The following is a 20,525-nucleotide window of genomic DNA, read 5'->3' as shown; positions in this document are numbered from 1 at the left end:
TAATGCGCATGCGTATCATTTTGAATATTACATAATGAACGAAATTTTAAATTATATATTTATATTGTATATTTATACGCATAAAAAGTTTATAAAATATCAAAATAAACGAATAAAATGAAAATATAATAAAAAATATATCTATCTAATTCGTAATATCAATTCAAATTTTTTTATGTTGAATTTATAATTTTTACTGAATTCTTATTATATGTAAATATTTTTTAACACACCCCATAAAAATCGTTATTTTTTTATCATTTAATTTTCATGCATTCTTTGATGTTCACTTCGTTTGAATATAATATAATTTTCTGTCATATTTTAGAATAAAAAAAAAAATGCCATATAATGCATATTTTACAGCTCGAGATTATACAAAACCAGCAATTGATCGCCGCATTGCTGAGTTATTAAAAAGAAGAGTTGGTATAGGAGAACCTCTAGAAAGTTTACAAGATTTACTTGTATGTAAATAAAAATATAAATATTACTTTATTTAGATTTATTAATAATATATTTTATTTACATTTTGTTATTTTATTACTTTATTATTTATATAGACTAAATATAAAGAGAAACGAAATGCAAGACAAGCATTGCTTAAACCAACACATAGACATGTTTTGGAAGTTGCTGGTTTCATTTTAGATGTAAATCCTGATATTTTAGAAGAAGGAATTATTGATAAAGATGAATATATCAATGTTTTTGACAATTTTTTTCTTAAAAATGGGAAGAATGCAATTCTTATACACTTTCAACCAATGGAACCACCTCCATTTGGTATCATAAAAAAATTACATTTTTATTATATTTGTTAATATAATTTTTGAATATAATCAATAAAAAAAAAAAATGTGAAAAATTAGACTCAGGACGTTGGCTTCCGTATGATGGGCGTGAAGAACAAGTAATACGTTGCTGTGTTACTGATGGTACTACAGAACAATTTTCTGGTAGATGTGTCATAGTTTATAGATTAAGATCAGATATTGATTTTGAAACTAAACACCTTCTTGATGTATGTTCCCTTAATAATAATTTCATATATTAAAACGTGTTTACAAACTGAAATTTTGGATAGGACACATATTATGCATACGCAGAAGTTGATCCTATATCTCAAAGTGCACTAGCAGCTATATCAGATTTGATTTTAAGGCTAAATTTGCCAGCAATAATTGCTAATAAAGTGTGGGGCGAATTATCAAGATATGAACATGCTGAAAAAGTGATAAATAATTTTATTTGTGATTTTAGAGATTTTTGGGAATTTTTAAGCAGTAAGCTATAAAATTTATAAAACTATATTTAAATTTATAGAATGAAATTATTATTTTTATATTTTTTCTAGCGACTAAAATAGATTTAGAAAATATAATAAAATTTTATACTGATTGGAATGTTTATAATAAATATTTATCAACGCCAGAAAAATATAAAAGTAGTTTTACTAATCCAGAAGCTATTACAGCTATAGAAAATAATGTTAACTTATGGAAGAAAAGTATGGAACGGGTAATGGAAAATTCATAAGTGTGTTTACCTTTTATTTTAAAGAAATAAATGAAATATTTATAATATTCTTTTTTTTTTTTGCACAAACTATAGGCTGTTGTTCAAAGTCAACAATTACGTAGGGAAACAGAAACAATGGGACCAAATGCAGAGCTTAGTTATTGGAGGAGATTGCTTGCTCGTTTTTCATCAATCATTGAACATATAAAAAGTCCATATAGTCAAACATTTATAAATTTTTTAATGAATATAAAATCGAAACATATAAAAGTATGTTTATATTTATAAAATATCTTTTTTTAAATTGATCCAGAATTGATAAAAATTTCATATTGTCCATGTATAGAAGTGGAAGATATTGGAAGATCATGTTGAGACAATACAAATTCTTGCAGAAGATAATGTGAAATATTTATATGCACTAGAAAAATTTACACAACCCTTGTACAGACTTGATCCAACAAAAATGGGAGAATATTTGCCTCCGCTTATGTATGCTATACGAATGATATACGCTACTTCTCGATTTTTTAATACCAGACGAATGGTCACTGCAGTTTTTGTTAAAGTATAGACATAGTGAAAATTATAAATTTTCTTTTTTTATGTCATGCTTACATTTCTATAAAATTCTAACAATTTGACGATGAAATTTCAGATGACAAATCAAATGATTTTAGCATGCAAAGCATATTTAACAGAAGATGGCAAAATAAATATTTGGGATGATTCGAAATATGATATGATACTCAAAATAAAGGTGATAATATCTATTTAAAAAAATTCTAAATTCGATTTATTAAAAAATTATCTTATTCTTATATAGGATTGCATCACGTTGTGCGATCAATATTACAACTATTACAACGAAATGTGCAAAGAAGTGAAAGAATCTGTTGACGAGAAACCTTTCGAAGTATCCGAAATGTATGTTTTCGGAAAGTTTAACACCTTCAAAGATAGGATAATAAAAGTCAGCGATAAAAGATTCTATAAAATTGTTCTCGTAATTTAAAGCAATTATTATAAACGAATTAAACACATTTTCAGATTATGGATGTTTTACAAACAGCATTAAAGTACTTGCTCCTTTATAATTCCGCGATAGAGAAAATAGACGTATTTGCAAACAAGTTCTCGAGTTTTTTCCACGATATTACATCCAAAGATTATGATCCATTAAACCATAGGAAACCGTACTTCGATACTGATTACGATCAATACAAGAAAAACGTAGCAGAGACAATAGTAGAATTAAGAAACTTCTTTTATAACTGTGTATCGGAAACGCCAAACATAGCTGAAGCATTGAGAGTAGTATCAAGGTACTATTTACTCTATCATTTCCATGTTACGTTTATGTAACGTGTATATGATTCACACAGATTTCAGAAATTAAAGTTTAAAGAACTGAGAATCGACAGGAAATATTTAGAACTTATATCATTGTTTCAAAAAGAGATCGAAGATATACGAGACAGATATAACGAAGACAGATCAAATACTCCGATACCACGAAATGTTCCACCTATTGCCGGTCGTATTTTGTGGATCCGGCAACTTTTTAGACGCATTGAAACCTCTATGGAGATATACAAAGAATGTAAACGAGTGATTGTTCACGATCATATGCAAAGGTGTATTAGAATTTACAATGCCTTGATCACTGTCTTCATACACTATGAGATGATATATCACAAAGCATGGTATGACTCCTCAGAGATTGTGAGTATATATTATATATACAAATATTATAAAATTCGTAAAAACATTGTCTAACATTTTCTCAAACATATTGATTGATAGGTTCGATTGGCATTAGCTTCTCCTTTGATAATAAGGCATCCGGACACGAATAAGTATCACTTAAACTTTGATTCGTACATTATCGAAGTGATACGTGAATCAGAACATATGGCTAGGTTTGATTTGGAAGTACCTGATTTTATACAAATAATAACATTTTGTAAAGATAAGATTTTTTCGTCGTACGAAACTGTGAAACAATTGGTCAAAGAGAACGATACATTGAGGTATATGAGATTTAGTACAATTACGTATGAAAAAATATTTTAAACGTTATTCAGATTTCAAAAAATATAGGAAAGTCATCTCTGTTTCATTTTTCAGACGGACAATACCGTTATTATTCTTAAATTTAATGAAAATTATTTTGGTCGATCTCGAGATTGCTTTTCAACCTTGCTTGTCCGTAATCACGTGGACGTCTTTGAATATCGACGAGGTATGCGACACCATAAAAAATGCGATTATGTCTGTGCAAATTTTTGTTAAAGAGATAAAAGACATGAAGGAAGCAAGAGTTGACGAAGTGTTCGAGTCTATATCAGAAGCAATCTTGATACAACTCACTGACGATCCAAAGCATCCAGTTCAACTTTTAGACGACAATATTGCTTATGGACTCTCGGTGTCCGCTGATCTTGAAATTAAATCATCTGCAGCAGAGAATGCAGTTATTACAATTATAAACAAATTTATACAATTTGTAATTGATGAGACTGTGCAAGATATTAAATATAATTGGTTGGATCGGGATAAGATACACAAGCATATTTCACAAACGAAATTGACTAAAGGAAAATACGAGCCAGGTTAACAATGCAATTGCTTTCTTTTGAAGATTTGTAAAAATTTTAGAAAAATATATCAAAAAAACTTTTTCTTATTTCTTACTTACTTTCTTAAATTTATACATAAATTTGACCGTGTAATATGATTTATATCTATTTATCGTAGGTTTCGCCCCCATCGAAAGAACCCGTAAAGTTAACATAACTAAAGTGCACAATGATTGTATGGAATTATTTGCGTATTTTCATAATAAACTCATAGAGGCATTGGTAAAGTGTACAAAAAATTCCTTGGAGATATTAAGGAAAAAAGTCACTGAAATGAGGTTTATTCAATGTCGTTTATTTAATTTTATAACGAAATGATTCACGATGAAAAAACGATTTCTATCCTTTTCTTTACATAATTATAGCCATTTGAGAAAAGATAGCAGTGACGATAAAAAGAAATCGCCAATACTTTTAACGACATTCATCTTGCAAATACCAAATATCACGATAGTACCCGCGATAGAAGAGTTGCAATTTTATTTTGGAAAATTAGTGATCGCCATTGTTGAAAATCATAAAAAAATTACGGCGTGGGGACAGCGTGATATCAATAGAGAGTTAATAAGTGAAAGTTTGTTTCGTGCGAAACATATATAAAGATAATAAAACAATCATCTATCAATTATTATTCTTACATAAATATATTCTTTACGTATAGATGGACTAAAGAATTACTATCAACTTATATCCGATCATAAAGAAATAGTCCGATGTGTAATGAGCCTACAAGGTGCAATTATGACTATAAAAGAAGATATTGAAGAACTTTGCAATGTACTTCTATTTTCAGCTTTTTCTACTTTGAAATACCATAAACAAATTCAGAAATTTTTGTGCTCTAAGTTTTTAAAAAAATGTAGTTTGTAGTATTATAGAATTAATTATTATAATATTTGAGGGATACTACTGCATACAATTATAAATATTTCAATTATATAAACTAAACTAAATCTTTATATCTGTAATTTGTTCAAATACTTTTAATTATGAAAAAATTAAGATACTTTCAATCAATTAATTTTACTATTTTTCAATAGTATTATTTAAAGTATTCGTATATATGGAGCGAAGATAGGAACCAGATCGTGCAAAGTTTCGTTGATTCTGAACCTATCACTCAAGTAATCAAAGAAAAATTCGTGGAATATGAAGAATTAGTTGCTGAAATCGAAAATCTGCCAGACTCACATATAGTTGGGCCTATACAAATTAGCATGGGTAGTAAATTAATTTTCTTCTTCCTCATCGTTATGAATTTCATACGAGTGATCTTCAATTGATTAATTTCGTTTGATGAAATAAATTATTTTATTTCTTTTCGCAGAGAAATTGAAATTAGGATTTCTAGTTGAAGCGCGTGCATGGAAGACATTGTTGGGTCAAAAGTTATCTGCAACTTATAAAGAGAAATTAAAAAAGATCACCGAATATATAAATGAGAAAAATAAAGTTCTAGTTAGAGTAATAAAAGATTTGGAAGATGTGAGGATCGCGATGAAATGTTTAAGCGAAATAAGAGATGATTTTATAATGTTGGACATAGAATTGATCTTGATCGAGGAAACGTACACGTTGATGGGGAGATTCACCATCCCAATTTCAAAAGAAGAACAGGATATAGTGGACGGTTTACGATACAATTTTACAAACATGTTGAACATGGTAATGCTTATGAAAAACTTTTGATATCGTCTCGAATAATTGTTATGTATCAATGTATTATAAGGCGAAACAAGTTCAAGCAAAAATATGCGAAATGCAAGAGCCATTGAAAAAAGAATTGACCGATGGTGTTGCAATATTTAAACAAGAGGTGATAGATTTTGATCTTGATTTTGAATTGAATGGTCCAATGGTTGAAGGAATACCGGCCAAAGAAGCTAGTGATCGGTATCATCTATTAATAAATATTAGTATGATATATCATATATTTTGATTTATCATCATTTTCTCTTCCCCCTTAATATATTTTTCAAATGTTATATAAATAAATATCTTTCAAATTGCTTAAACGTTTATCATAAAAAGAAATAATTTTTATTATTACTTCATTTTTTCAGACTCATATTCTTTCAAGGCCGTCTTGACGAGTTATGGGAGAAGTTCGAGACTTACAGTAGCGGTGAAAGTTTATTCGGCATTGAGATAACAGATTATCCGCCTCTTCATCAAAGGAAAAGAGAAATTAATTTGCTGCAGAAGTTATACGGTTTGTATTTGCAAGTGATACGAACGATCGACAGTTACTATGATATACCTTGGGCCGATATCGATATCGAAGCTATAGTGGCCGAGTTAGGCGAATTTCAGAACAGGTGAGCCCATATTGTATTATTGTATTATCATAATACGTGTGCAAATATATTTGTATTGACACGTAATTTGATTTTGATGCAATCTTGTGCTAGATGTCGACGATTACCCAAAGCTATGAGAAATTGGCCAGCTTACATCGATTTGAAGAAGAAGATCGACGACTTTAACGAGACTTGTCCATTGTTAGAGATGATGGCTAATAAAGCGATGCAGCCCAGACATTGGGAAAGAATGTCGAAATTGTGCAAATATCATTTTGATGTTGAATCGGAGACATTTACTCTGGCATGCGTGATGCAAGCACCTTTGTTGAAGTACAAAGATGAAGTCGAGGTATTGATCAGACTGAAACAAATTGATATATTTATTTTAATTATAAACATTTATAAACATATTTATAAATATTCAGGATATATGCATCAGTGCGGTGAAAGAGCAAGATATAGATAGCAAATTAAAACAAATAATAGCAGAATGGGCTATTGTGGATTTACAATTCGCTCCTTTCAAACAAAGAGGAGATTTATTATTGAAAGGTATAGAAACAATGGAGATAATATCTCAACTCGAAGATAGTTTGATGATCATTAGTTCGCTTTTGGCAAATCGGTAATGAAACTTATTCTTTAATAACAAAAAAAAAAAAAATTAATTGACATTGAATTAGACAATATTGGTTTCCTAAATATGATTCTTAATTTAGATATAATGCGCCTTTCAAAAAAGAGATACAATTGTGGCAAAGTAAACTTAGCAATACATCTGAAATTCTAGCAAAATGGTTAACTGTACAGAATTTATGGGCTTACTTAGAAGCAGTATTCATTGGCGGAGATATATCGAAACAACTTCCTGCAGAGGCGAAACGTTTTAATGTAATAATGAAATAAAGTAAATTCTAAAGATCAGAGAATGTAAATTATATGTTTCTATACGTTTTAGAATATTGATAAATCATGGGTAAAGATTATGTATCGAGCACGTGAAAGAATGAACGCTGTGGAAGTGTGCACAGGAGACGAAACGATGCAACAATTTTTACCACATTTATTGGAACAGTTAGAATCCTGTCAGAAATCTCTCAGCGGGTATAAAAATTGTTTCAAATACCTTAACTTTATCATCTGATATGATTAAAATCATAATGAAATAAAATATTCTTTACAGATACTTGGAAACGAAACGAAGCATATTTCCAAGATTTTGCTTCATATCAGATCCTACATTGTTGGAGATACTTGGTCAAGCAGCTGATTGTCACACTATACAGAAATATCTCGATGGTTTCTTTGACAATATTGGAAGAGTAATATATAAACTATTTGAGTGAAATCTTGCCAAGTGATAAGACTCTTTTAACTTTTTTAGACCTTTTTCATTTACAGTTAGAGTTTCATGAAAAAGAATATGAAAGAATTGTGGCTATGTATTCTCGTGAAAATGAGAAAGTTATATTAGAGAAAGATGTTATATGTACAGGGGGTGTAGAAAATTGGTTGAACACTTTGTTATTAGTTCATCAATTTTCGGTAGGCAGTGTAATTTCTCAAGGATTGATAACTCTTGCTAGTGAAGATTTTGATCCCATAGCATTGATAGATAATACTATTTTACAAGTAAATTTAACCAAGTGTTAAATAAACAAAAAATTCGACTTTGCATAAATAAGATAGTTCGAGCGTTTTCTTCTTTCTCTCTGAAAATTATATTATATTTTGTAGGTAGGATTGTTAGGTTTGCAAGTCTTATGGACTCGTGATTCTGAAATAGCTCTTACTACAGTAAAACGAGACAGAGGAATAATGAAGCGGACGAATCAATGGTTTCTAGACTTATTGAACAGTCTCATTGAAGTGACTGTCAAAGATTTGACGAAATATGCGAGATCGAAATACGAGGCCTTAATTACTATTCATGTACATCAAAGGTATAATGTAAATGCAAATCTAATTATATTCCATGTCACTAGAAAATTGAAAATTTCATTCATGATAAAAAGAACGAGAAATCTGCATTTATATTTAAGAATATAAACCAGTTTCTATCCTTTGTATTGTAAGAAGAAACAGAAGAAAAGACATTGACATTACTTCAAATTTTACATTCCAATTCCATTTTTTTACGGAATTTTTTAGAGACATGTTCGACGACATGTGCACTCTCAGAATTCGCAATGTGAACGATTTCGAATGGTTGAAGCAATGTAGATATTATTATAATCCTGAGACGGAAGAAGTTCCTATACAAATCACAGACATTGATTTTATCTATCAAAATGAGTTTCTAGGATGTACCGACCGACTTGCTATTACTCCTCTTACTGATAGATGCTACATAACATTAGCTCAAGCTGTGGGTAAGATAAATATTTCTTTTATATATTAAATCTAAGAAATAATTTCCAATTATTGATATATATATATATTTAAAATTTCCAACCTTTAGGTATGAATTTTGGTGGTGCACCCGCGGGACCAGCCGGCACTGGTAAAACGGAAACCACAAAGGATATGGGGAAAGCACTTGGAAAATACGTGGTGGTATTTAATTGCTCCGACCAAATGGATTTCCGCGGTCTAGGTAGAATATTTAAAGGATTAGCCATGTCTGGATCCTGGGGCTGCTTCGACGAGTTTAACCGTATCGATTTACCGGTTTTGTCGGTCGCTGCTCAGCAAATAGCAATCGTGCTCACTGCAAGAAAAGAAAGAAAAACAATTTTTCTTTTTAGGTATATATATGTTAGATTATATTATATTTATATTTCAAGGGATATTCAAGGATATTTTTGCAATTAGATCGTTTAAAAATCAGCTTGCCTTTTCTTTAATTTTTATTGAATAAAAAGTACTTACGTTATTTGTATTAGTGATATATAATCTTATTGAAATATTTTCATATTTTAAGATTAATTTATATAATACAAAATATATATTGTATAGCGATGGCGAAATGTACAAATTAAACTATGAGCTTGGAATTTTTATCACTATGAATCCTGGCTATGCTGGTCGTCAAGAATTGCCGGAAAATTTAAAGATACAGTTCAGAAGTGTATCTATGATGGTTCCTGATAGACAAGTATCATTATACAGAAATAATACAATACGTGTTATTTACTGAATGAATTTATAATAAATATGCTTCTGCTTAGATAATTATGCGTGTGAAATTGGCAGCTTGTGGTTTCAAAGAAAACGTTATATTAGCACGAAAGTTTTTCACCCTGTACAAACTGTGCGAGGAGCAATTAAGCAAGCAAGTACATTACGATTTCGGTTTAAGAAATATATTATCTTGCTTGCGAACTCTTGGTGCACAAAAACGAGCGAATCCATTGGATTCCGAGGAAACCACTTTAATGAGAGTTTTGAGGTGAAACAATTACGATTCTGAAAAATCTTAATAATGTTAATAAAAAAAAAAAATAAAATATTTTTAATTATAAACATTACAGAGATATGAATCTATCAAAATTGGTAGACGAAGACGAACCTTTGTTCATGTCCCTTATCGAAGATATGTTCCCAGGAATAAAGATCAAGGTTCACGTATACAAAGAATTGCAAAAGGCGATCGCAAATGCAACTGTTGCACTTGGTATAATGAATAATCCCGAATGGAATTTGAAGACGGTCCAAGTATGCAGCACAACTTTAAAAATAATTCAAGATGATAATATCCCGCGTATTTCCAGTTGTATGAAACTTCTCTGGTTCGCCATGGTTTAATGGTGCTTGGTCCAACAGGATCTGGAAAAACTATGTGTATGTGGGCGCTTATGAAAGCTTTAACAGAGATGGGTATGCCTCATAAAGAAGTCAGAATGAATCCTAAAGTTAGTTTTTAGTTCAAACTCGTTAAACTTTGATTACTTTGATCGGATGAATGTAAATAACAAGCAATTGTTATTTTTAGGCCATAACCGCCTCCCAAATGTTCGGTAAATTGGATGTAGCGACGAATGATTGGACAGACGGTATTTTCTCAATAATATGGAGAAGATCGACGCAGACCAAGAAAACGGAGAATTTATGGATGGTTTTGGACGGCCCTGTGGATGCTGTATGGATCGAGAATTTAAATTCGGTGCTGGATGATAATAAGACGCTGACTCTAGCGAATGGCGATCGCATAATCATGGCGGCGAACACTAAATTGGTCTTTGAACCAGATAATGTCGATAATGCATCGCCAGCCACGATATCCCGTATGGGTATGGTGTTCATAAGTGCTTCTGTACTCAAATGGTATACCATTCTGCAGGTGATGAGAATATCCTGAAAATTATATAATTTTAACTATCTTTTTTTTTTTTTCTTTTTTGGTATTTAATTTGGTATGGAATAATTTTTTTCCTATTAATACTTAGGGATGGTTCAAGAAACAACCACCTGCATTGGTAGAGATATTGAATAATTTATTCAATAAAATTTATAACGACGCTCATTTATTCGTTCAAACGAGGCTTCCTGTAAAAATGGCTATTTTGGAAGCTATGTATATAAGACAATGTATTGATCTATTAGATGGCTTGCTTTATGTGAATAAAGATGTAACTAGTATGTATTTTTTTTTTTCATTTGTGTAATTTATTTGTGAAAGAAAGAATTTTGATTCCAATTCATGATATTCAGAAATCCTTCCTGATTTTCATGTGGAAAGGATATTCCTCTTCTCGCTTATGTGGACTTTGAGCGCTGCATTGGAAATAGAAGAACGTAATCAATTGCAAGAATTTGTACTTCTTCACGAATCGAAGTGTCATTGGCCAATATGCAATGTGATTACATAATACTTATTATGGAGATAAGAATAATTATATTAATATATATATATATTGATAATTATAGGACGACGAAACCATTTTTGAATACTTGGTATCAGAAGATGGACAATGGATACATTGGTCTGAAAAAGTTCCACAGTTCATTTATCCACGAGATAAAATTATCAAATACTATACTATTCTTGTTCCTAACATAGACAATACAAGGACCATGTTTCTGGTTGAAACAATTGCAAAACAAGGAAAAGCAGTGTTGCTTATAGGTATGAACTCTATTTCTCATTTATTTTAAAACTCTATTACTTGATTATCACAGGAGAGCAAGGTACTGCAAAAACAGTCATAATCAAAAGCTACATGTCCCATTATAATCCGGAAGAGCATCTGTGCAAATCCTTTAGTTTTTCTTCCGCGTCCACTCCTAATATGGTTCAAGTAATTAATTTCAAATTGTATTAAAAATTATACTCAATGATACTTTTCCTGTTAACAGAATTAACGTTTTGTTTAGAGGGTTTTCGAAAGTTACGTGGAGAAAAGAGTGGGAACCACTTATGGTCCTCCGGGTGGCCGAAAAATGACCATTTTCATCGACGATATAAATATGCCAGAAATAAATGAATGGGGAGATCAAATTACAAATGAGATTGTCCGTCAACTGATGGAGTATGGAGGTTTTTACTCTTTGGATAAGCCTGGTGATTTCTCTACTATACAAGATATCCAAATACTCGCCGCCATGATTCATCCAGGCGGAGGTAGAAATGATATACCGCCAAGATTGAAAAGACAATTTAATATTTTTAACTGTACATTGCCATCGAATAAATCCATGGATACGATTTTTAGTAAGAACATATTGCTGAAATTGATATATTATATTAATTAAATTATATATATTATTTACTTAAAATCGGTATCAACATTGAATCTTTTACAAATAAATTATTCCTTTTTTTTTCCATATAATATGATTTCGTTATAATAATGATAAAAATATTATATTTAACAAAATTTAAATATTTAAAAAATGTATAGGAAGCATTGGAGAAGGATACTTCTGCATTAACAGATTCAATGAAGAGATAGTGGAATTCCTGCCAAAATTGATACCTCTGACGAGAGTTTTATGGCAACAGACTAAGATAAAAATGTTACCCACACCGGCAAAATTCCATTACGTTTTTAATTTAAGAGATTTATCTCGAATTTGGGAAGGTATTCTTAGAATCGAGAGAGCCGAATGCGATTCTAGAACCAGACTATTGAAGCTCTGGGAGCACGAGTGTACTCGTGTAATTGCGGATCGGTCGGTTATTATGCATTTGATTAATTTCTTCCAGTGAATTGATATATAATCTTTTCTTACTTATTTTCATTATTAGATTTACAAGCGAGGAGGATACTACGTGGTTCGTGAATACATTAAGACGAACAGCTGAGAAGATGTTAGGTCCAGATTTTATTTTCTATGATCCCGTAGAGACATATTTTGTAAATTTTCTACGTGAACCACCGGAACCTACCGGAGATGAGCCAGAAGATTTTGTTTTCGAGGCGCCAAAAATTTATGAAGAAATGCCAAGGTTTTTTTTGTTTTAAAAAGTCACTTCAATCTAATCACGTGTCATTAAAAATTATAGCAAGATTAATTAATTGAAAATATACCTTTTTACAGTTTTGAATTTGTGATCGCAAAGGTCGAACAAAATATGGAACAATTCAACGAATACATTCGAGGGTTAACTCTTGATTTAGTATTCTTCCATGATGCTTTGGTACATTTGATGCGAATATCGAGAATCCTGGGTGTTCCTCGAAGCAATGCGATGCTGGTGGGAGTTGGAGGATCAGGCAAACAAAGTCTCACTCGTCTTGCCGCTTTTATTGCCGGCTTTAACTTTTTCCAGATTGTATTAACCAGGTAATTAACGAAAGAACTTCAAGATCAAATGTTCCATTAGACCGTTTGCGAATATATTCGTACAACCTGTGGTGATAAAAAGCAACAAGTATTCGATTAATCTTTATCTTTATTAGGATTTATAATGTTCCAAGTTTATTGGAGGATATAAGAAAAGTGTATCATGCAGCTGGTACAGGGAGCAAAGGGCAGACATTTATATTTACCGATAATGAAATAAAAGAGGAAGCTTTCCTGGAATACATTAACAATATATTAAGCGTTGGAGAGATTGCAGGTCTGTTCCCAGCTGATGAAATGGATGACATCCGAACGACAGTGACTCCTATGATGAAGCATGACGATCCAAGACGACCACCAACTCCTGATAATCTTTATGATTATTTTTTGACACGTGCAAAGGACAATCTGCACATGGTTTTATGCTTTTCACCAGTAAGTATAACTTATCATTATTATTATTTTTATTTTTTATAATCGAAGATTATAAAAAGCAAATCATATTATCACATTTGTGAATTACAGGTTGGTGAAAAGTTCAGATCTCGTTCATTAAAATTCCCTGGTCTTATATCCGGTTGTACGCTAAATTGGTTTTGGAAATGGCCCATTGATGCTTTATACGCGGTCAGTGGTCATTTCTTGGAAGGATATAAAATTATAGCTAGTCCAGAAGTAAAACAACAATTGGTAGAAGTTATGGGAGACATCCACAATTATATAAACGATATATGCGTGCAATACTTTGAAAGGTATATTAATTATCATGTTACTATACTTGCGATTATAATATTATTAATATTCTATTATAATTCATTTTTTCATACATAGAATATTTTTTTTTCCTAAACAGATTTCGAAGACAAGTATACGTCACTCCAAAATCATTCTTAACATTTCTAAATGGATATAAAACACTTTACAAGCAACGTTTGGATAATATTAACACTCTTGCATTTCGTATGAGCAGTGGTTTAAGTAAGTTAGTCGATGCTGCGGCTCAAGTTGACGAATTACGTAAAGTTCTTGAGAAAAATCAGCAAGAGATCGCTGAGAAAAATGTGCAAGTCGAAGCTGTTCGTATTTCTCTTTTGCATTAACATTTCTTATTTTTCTTATTATTATCACACGTTTTTATTATATCGTTCCTTTAGATTTTAGTTACTGTAAATCAAAAAAAGAAAGAAGCAGAAACGGTAAAGGCACAAGTGCAAGTTTCTAAGGATGAGGCAGAAACTATTTTGAAATCGATTGCAAAAGACAAAGCGGTAGCGGAACAAAAATTGAAAGCTGCTGAGCCTGCTTTATTGGCAGCAGAAGCTGCCTTGCAAGTCGGTTTCTTTTTAATAAAATTTACACTTTTTCTTGAAATTGATTTTATATAATTTTATGAAACTTTTTAGACTATAAAAGCTGCCGACATTGCAACAGTGAGGAAATTAGGAAAACCACCATATCTGATTACTCTTATCATGGATTGCGTGATAATATTGTTTGGAAGAAAATTGGAGCCCGTTAAACCTGATTATGAGCATCAATTTTTGAGTCCTTCATGGGGTGAAGCATTAAAGGTAAGTTGTTTGTTTCAGAAAGTTTTAATAAGTATCCATTTTATATATAAGATTCTTTATAGATGATGGCTGATGTTAGATTTCTATACAATTTGCAACATTTCCCGAAGGATAACATCAACGCTGAAACTATCGATTTAATGCAACCATACTTGAATTATCATTTATACACGTATGAAGCTGCATTGCAAGCTTGTGGAAATGTTGCTGGTCTCATTCAATGGACCATTTCTATGGTTACGTTTTATGGGATAAATAAAGATGTTCTTCCTTTAAAAGTATTTTTCATTTTAATCATTAAAAATATAAAATTTATCCTTATTCAAACTTCCTGTATTTACAAAAATTTTTGAATTCAGGCAAATTTGGCAGTGCAAGAGAGTAAATATGAAAAAGCAAATAAAAATCTAATGGAAGCTGAAAGTCTTTTGAGAGAAAAAGACGAAGATTTGAAAGTCGTACAGAAGGAGTTCGATGCCGTGATGGAAGAACGCCAAGTAATTTATAAAATATTAAGAATATATGAGTTTTTAAGATCTCGACATTAACATTGAGTTGAAATTTTTCTTAATTTTGAAAATCAGATTTTCAGAATTTTGAAAATTTGCCATGTTATTTCTTTTTTCTACTTTTCTATGTTTTTTATATTTATTAACTTAAATAATAAATATTTTATCTTTCTACCTGTTAGAAAATAATTGATTTAGCCGAAATTTGCCAAGCAAAAACGGACACCGCCACAGCAATGATAGAAGGTCTTTCTGGCGAAAGAATAAGATGGACGGAGCAATTGACTGCATTTAAATCGGAAATTGATCGTTTGGTCGGCGATATATTGATCCTAATAGGTTTCTTATCATATTGTGGACCCTTTAATCAAGAATTCAGAACCATGGTGCAAAGGCAATGGTTTGAATTTATCCAGAATCGAAAAATTCCAATTTCTCTCGTGATAAATATTACAGCCAGTTTGATCGATACTGCTACCGTGGGTGAAAAATCTGAAAAAATTATTATTATTATTAATCATATTATCCGGTGAAATTATAAATTTGATTTTTTAAAGATTGGAGAATGGAATTTGCAAGGCCTTCCAACGGATGATTTATCTATTCAAAATGGAATTATAGTAACACAAGCACATAGATATCCTCTTTTAATTGATCCACAATTGCAAGGTAAAGCTTGGATCAGGAAGAAGGAGGCAGAATTTTATTTACAGGTAAAATTTTTTTTCGTCAAAGAAACAATTATATTATTATAAAATTTTAATTTATCTTAATGTTCCATTTTAGCCCACGTTTCTTGCACACAAATATTTTAGAAATCATTTGGAAGATTGTGTTTCTTTAGGTCGTCCATTGTTGATCGAAGATGTAGGAGAGGATTTGGATCCTGTTTTAGATAATTTGTTAGAACATAATTTTATAAAAATAGGAACTACTTTGAAGGTAATATTTAAATTCTTTCATAAAAGATCCGATTATAAAAATATTGATATATTTCCACAGGTAAAATTAGGTGATAAAGAAGTGGATATTCATAAGGATTTTAGACTTTACATCACTACGAAGTTACCGAATCCAGTATATACACCAGAAATATTTGCACGTGCTGCTATAATTGATTTTACGGTCACTATAAAAGGTAACTTTTACAATTTAAACAAATAATTTCTAATAAAGATAGAATACTTATTATTTCTTTCCTATATATTTATAGGATTAGAAGATCAATTATTGGGAAGAGTTATTTTAACAGAGAAAAAAGAATTAGAAACAGAAAAAACACAATTGATAGCAGATGTAACTGCAAACAATAGAAAGATCAAAGAATTGGAAGCTAATCTTTTGCATAAATTGACCACCGTAGAAGTGTGTATTTATCTTATGTATAATCATTATTTATAATTATTATTTATAAATTTTATTAATTTTTTTCATCTTTTCAATTTTTAGGGACCTTTAATAGAAGATGTAGAATTAATGTCTGTTTTAAATATAACGAAACAAACTGCAGCTGAGATCAATGAAAAATTAAGTATCGCCAAAGATACGGAATTAAGAATTGATACAGCACGTGAAGAATTTCGGCCAGTCGCGACACGTGGAAGTGTTTTATACTTTTTAATTTGCGATATGTCTTTAGTCAATTGCATGTATCAAACATCACTCGTCCAATTCTTGGAACGTTTCGATCTTTCTATGGATAGGTTTATATTACATGAATAGTATAATATTAAATAAGCGATAAAGAATTGGATATCAAATGATATCAAAATCATTGGTTTATTTTAGATCTGAAAAGAGTCCAGTTACTCAAAGAAGAATCAATTTTATCATCGAGTATCTCACCTTTGAAATTTTTAAATATAAAGCAAGGGGCCTTTATGAAATTCATAAATACATGTACATTTTATTAATGACGTTAAAGATTGATTTACAACGGGAATTTATTAATCATGAAGAATTTCAATACTTCATAAAAGGTGGTGCAGCCTTAGATTTGAATACTGTTACGCCAAAACCTTGCAAATGGATTACTGATATGACTTGGCTTAATTTAATCGCACTATCTGCCTTAAGACACTTTCAATACATTCCTTCTCAAATACCAGCATCTGAAAAACAATGGAAACAATGGTTTGATAAACCTACTCCAGAAGAAGAAGTAATACCAAATGGCTATAACAATTTAGATACTTTTCGTCGTTTATTGTTAATTAGGTTGTTTTAATTTAATGTTGTTTAATTTACTTTTAAATGTTTACATCAATGGATATACTTAACATATTATTAATTTTAGAGCATGGTGTACAGATAGAACTCTACCACAATCGCGAAAATATATATCAAGTTCTTTGGGAGAAAGATATGCAGAACCTGTAATTACACTTTTTGATGTAATGCATAGTGAATCAAGGCCAAACACTCCAATGATTTGTTTTCTAAGTATGGGATCCGATCCTACACCTGCTATAGAACACCTTGCTAAGAAACTAGAGATTGTATGTAAAAGTATCTCAATGGGACAAGGACAAGAAGTCCATGCAAGAAGATTACTTCAAAGTGCAAAAACTGAAGTTCGTTTTTATGAAAAATTTACATAAAATAAGACAGAAAATGAATATATAATTTATAGGGTTTCTGGGCATTATGTCAAAATTGCCATTTGGGTTTGGAATATATGTCTGAATTAGTTAACTTTCTTTTGGAAATGGAAGACTCACATCCTGATTTTCGCATATGGATCACCACAGAACCGCATAAAAATTTTCCAATATCTCTTTTACAAATGTCTATAAAATTTACTTATGAGCCTCCAAGAGGTAAAAAAGAAATAATTTTATTTTTTATTTCTATTTCTATTTTTTCTGTTTATTTTAGGAATAAGAGCAGGTTTACTTGCTACATATAGTGGAATGCATCAAGAAATGTTAGATCAATGTGATGCTTGGCAATATATACCAATTATATACACAATATCATTTTTGCATACTGTTGTACAAGAAAGAAGAAAATTTGGTCCCCTTGGTTGGAATATACCATATGAATTTAATATGTCTGATTGGTTGGCATCTTGTATATTTATTAACAATTATTTAAATGAGTTTGATGTAAAACTAGGAATTAGTTGGCATACTGTAAGGTAATACAAAAAAATAATACTTTCTAATCAATTAAATTGACAATTTAAAATGATTAATTTTTAGATATATGATAGCAGAAGTGCAATATGGAGGACGTGTCACAGATGATTATGATAAAAGATTGTTGAATACATTTACTAAACTGTGGTTTTATGATACTATTTTTGCAGAAGATTTTCAATTTTATAAAGGATATACAGTCTTAACTTATAAGACTGTACAAGAATATTTAAAAGTAATTGATGAAATGAATACTGTAGATCCACCACAAGTTTATGGTTTGCATGCTAATGCAAATATTACGTAAGAATATTTTTTCACAATGTTATAACTTTAGAGGAATTTATTGAAAAAATTTATACAAAAATTTACATCATGATTATAGATATATGGCTAACACTACACAGGCTGTTTTAGATAATATATTATCTGTACAACCAAAAGAAGCAGGTATAGTTGGTGCTGAAACCAGGGAAGTAGTTGTAACTAGACAAGCAAATGAAATGTTAAAAAAATTACCATCAAGTTATGATCCATATGAAGTGAAACAAAGATGTCAAATATTAGGAGCCACTGCACCAATGACTATTTTTTTGAGACAAGAAATTGATAGAATACAAGTAGTTATTAAATTAGTGGATGCTATGTTGAAAGATCTTTTACTTGCCATAGAAGGTGTTATCATAATGTGCGACGTAATTCTCTTTATGAATTTTATATTAAATATTTTATGAATTTTATATTAAATATTATATCATGATATAATATATAAATATATCACATTTAGGAATTAAGAGATGCTCTTGATAATATATATGATGCTAAAGTACCAAAGTTATGGATAGTAAAATCATGGGAGTCTGCTTCTCTTGGTTTTTGGTTTACTGAATTATTAGAAAGAAATAAACAATTTTCTTCTTGGTTATTTACTGGTAGACCAGCAAAATTTTGGATGACTGGATTTTTTAATCCTCAAGGTATGTGATAATTTATAGAAGAACTGTATAATTTAATTATAAAATTATGGAATTTTAATTATATAGGATTTTTGACTGCAATGAAGCAAGAAGTAACAAGAGCTCATAAAGGATGGGCTTTGGATAATGTAACTTTACATAATGAAGTTCTACGCTACACAGCAGAAGAAATTAAAACTCCACCTGCAGTATATTAATTATATTATATTTATATAATTTAATAATTTAGCAAATAATAACTATTATCTGTATAATTAGGAAGGAGTTTTTGTATATGGACTATTTCTTGAAGGAGCTGGATGGGATAAAAGGAATAATAGATTATGTGAATCAGCAAGTAAAATTCTATTTGTATTAATGCCCGTTATTCATATTTTTGCCTTATACAATGTTCCTGACAAAGACCCAAAATTATATCAAGTAAGTACTATAATCCATAACACAGAAATTTTAAATTTATTAATATATTCATGATATTTATAGTGTCCAGTATATAAAAAACCACAAAGAACATATGTGTTATTAATAACACCATTATGGTTACAAACGATTAGACCACCGGATTTTTGGATTCTACGTGGAGTTGCATTATTATGTGATATTAAATAAAATGAACATAAAATGCATGATACATTAAAATTATAAAATAATACGATAATCATTCGATTTCATAAATTATAAACAATTTCATGTCAAATTATCATATAAATAAATATAAATATTTATTTAATATTTACTTACCTTTAATTGAAGTTGACTAATATTTATTATTATAAGAATCATAATTGAGAATTTATATCGAATCTTATCGAAAACACATGATAATCCTTTCTTTCACATATATTTTCACGAAAAATTGCACAAGTAGACTTTGATTTATTCAAAAAATTTTTGTGAAACATAACGAATAAAAATATTAAAAACTTTTGAGTTGTTTAAAAACACTTGAAATAGTTAATAGTATTACCACTTTAAATCGCGATGAAAGCAGCGTATTTCATTATATTGACATTACATTTGGCAATGGATTATTTATACGATAAAATATTGAGAAATAAAAATTAAACATTAGCATTTCACAAACATATATTGAAAACTAATATAAATAATTTACTTTATTATATTATATTATT

At 30.1% G+C, this 20,525-nt stretch overlaps 1 protein-coding gene across 1 annotated transcript; it reads left to right on the top strand.

Moving 5' to 3' along the window:
• Positions 1-341: 341 nt before the first annotated feature.
• On the top strand, positions 342-20,124 carry kl-3 (dynein heavy chain 8, axonemal kl-3). Its single transcript, XM_086917736.1, is given in 65 exon segments — positions 342-467; positions 564-786; positions 873-1,024; positions 1,088-1,286; positions 1,358-1,521; positions 1,615-1,791; positions 1,868-2,089; positions 2,180-2,281; positions 2,348-2,494; positions 2,572-2,846; positions 2,907-3,246; positions 3,328-3,554; positions 3,652-4,136; positions 4,282-4,441; positions 4,529-4,731; positions 4,825-4,940; positions 5,204-5,384; positions 5,491-5,828; positions 5,893-6,056; positions 6,227-6,481; positions 6,575-6,815; positions 6,892-7,091; positions 7,186-7,357; positions 7,425-7,570; positions 7,650-7,788; positions 7,868-8,098; positions 8,204-8,409; positions 8,618-8,838; positions 8,928-9,213; positions 9,425-9,563; positions 9,637-9,857; positions 9,940-10,123; positions 10,180-10,320; positions 10,401-10,748; positions 10,855-11,025; positions 11,092-11,265; positions 11,336-11,534; positions 11,588-11,706; positions 11,783-12,119; positions 12,310-12,580; positions 12,657-12,857; positions 12,950-13,195; positions 13,312-13,630; positions 13,721-13,947; positions 14,049-14,271; positions 14,350-14,526; positions 14,599-14,766; positions 14,829-15,044; positions 15,126-15,263; positions 15,458-15,754; positions 15,833-15,988; positions 16,062-16,217; positions 16,278-16,413; positions 16,489-16,640; positions 16,725-16,978; positions 17,064-17,492; positions 17,572-17,848; positions 17,908-18,094; positions 18,153-18,414; positions 18,479-18,718; positions 18,801-19,110; positions 19,203-19,392; positions 19,459-19,580; positions 19,651-19,812; positions 19,876-20,124. Coding segments are annotated over 65 exon segments (13,773 nt in total). The 3' UTR covers positions 20,002-20,124.
• Positions 20,125-20,525: the final 401 nt, after the last annotated feature.

This window comes from Apis florea, unplaced genomic scaffold, assembly GCF_048593485.1.
Source record: "Apis florea isolate Af1SG1 unplaced genomic scaffold, ASM4859348v1 contig_2272_pilon, whole genome shotgun sequence".
Taxonomy (NCBI): Eukaryota; Metazoa; Arthropoda; class Insecta; order Hymenoptera; family Apidae; genus Apis; species Apis florea.
The sequence above is the reverse complement of the archived record's forward strand: the minus strand, read 5'-3'. Positions and strand labels throughout refer to the sequence as shown.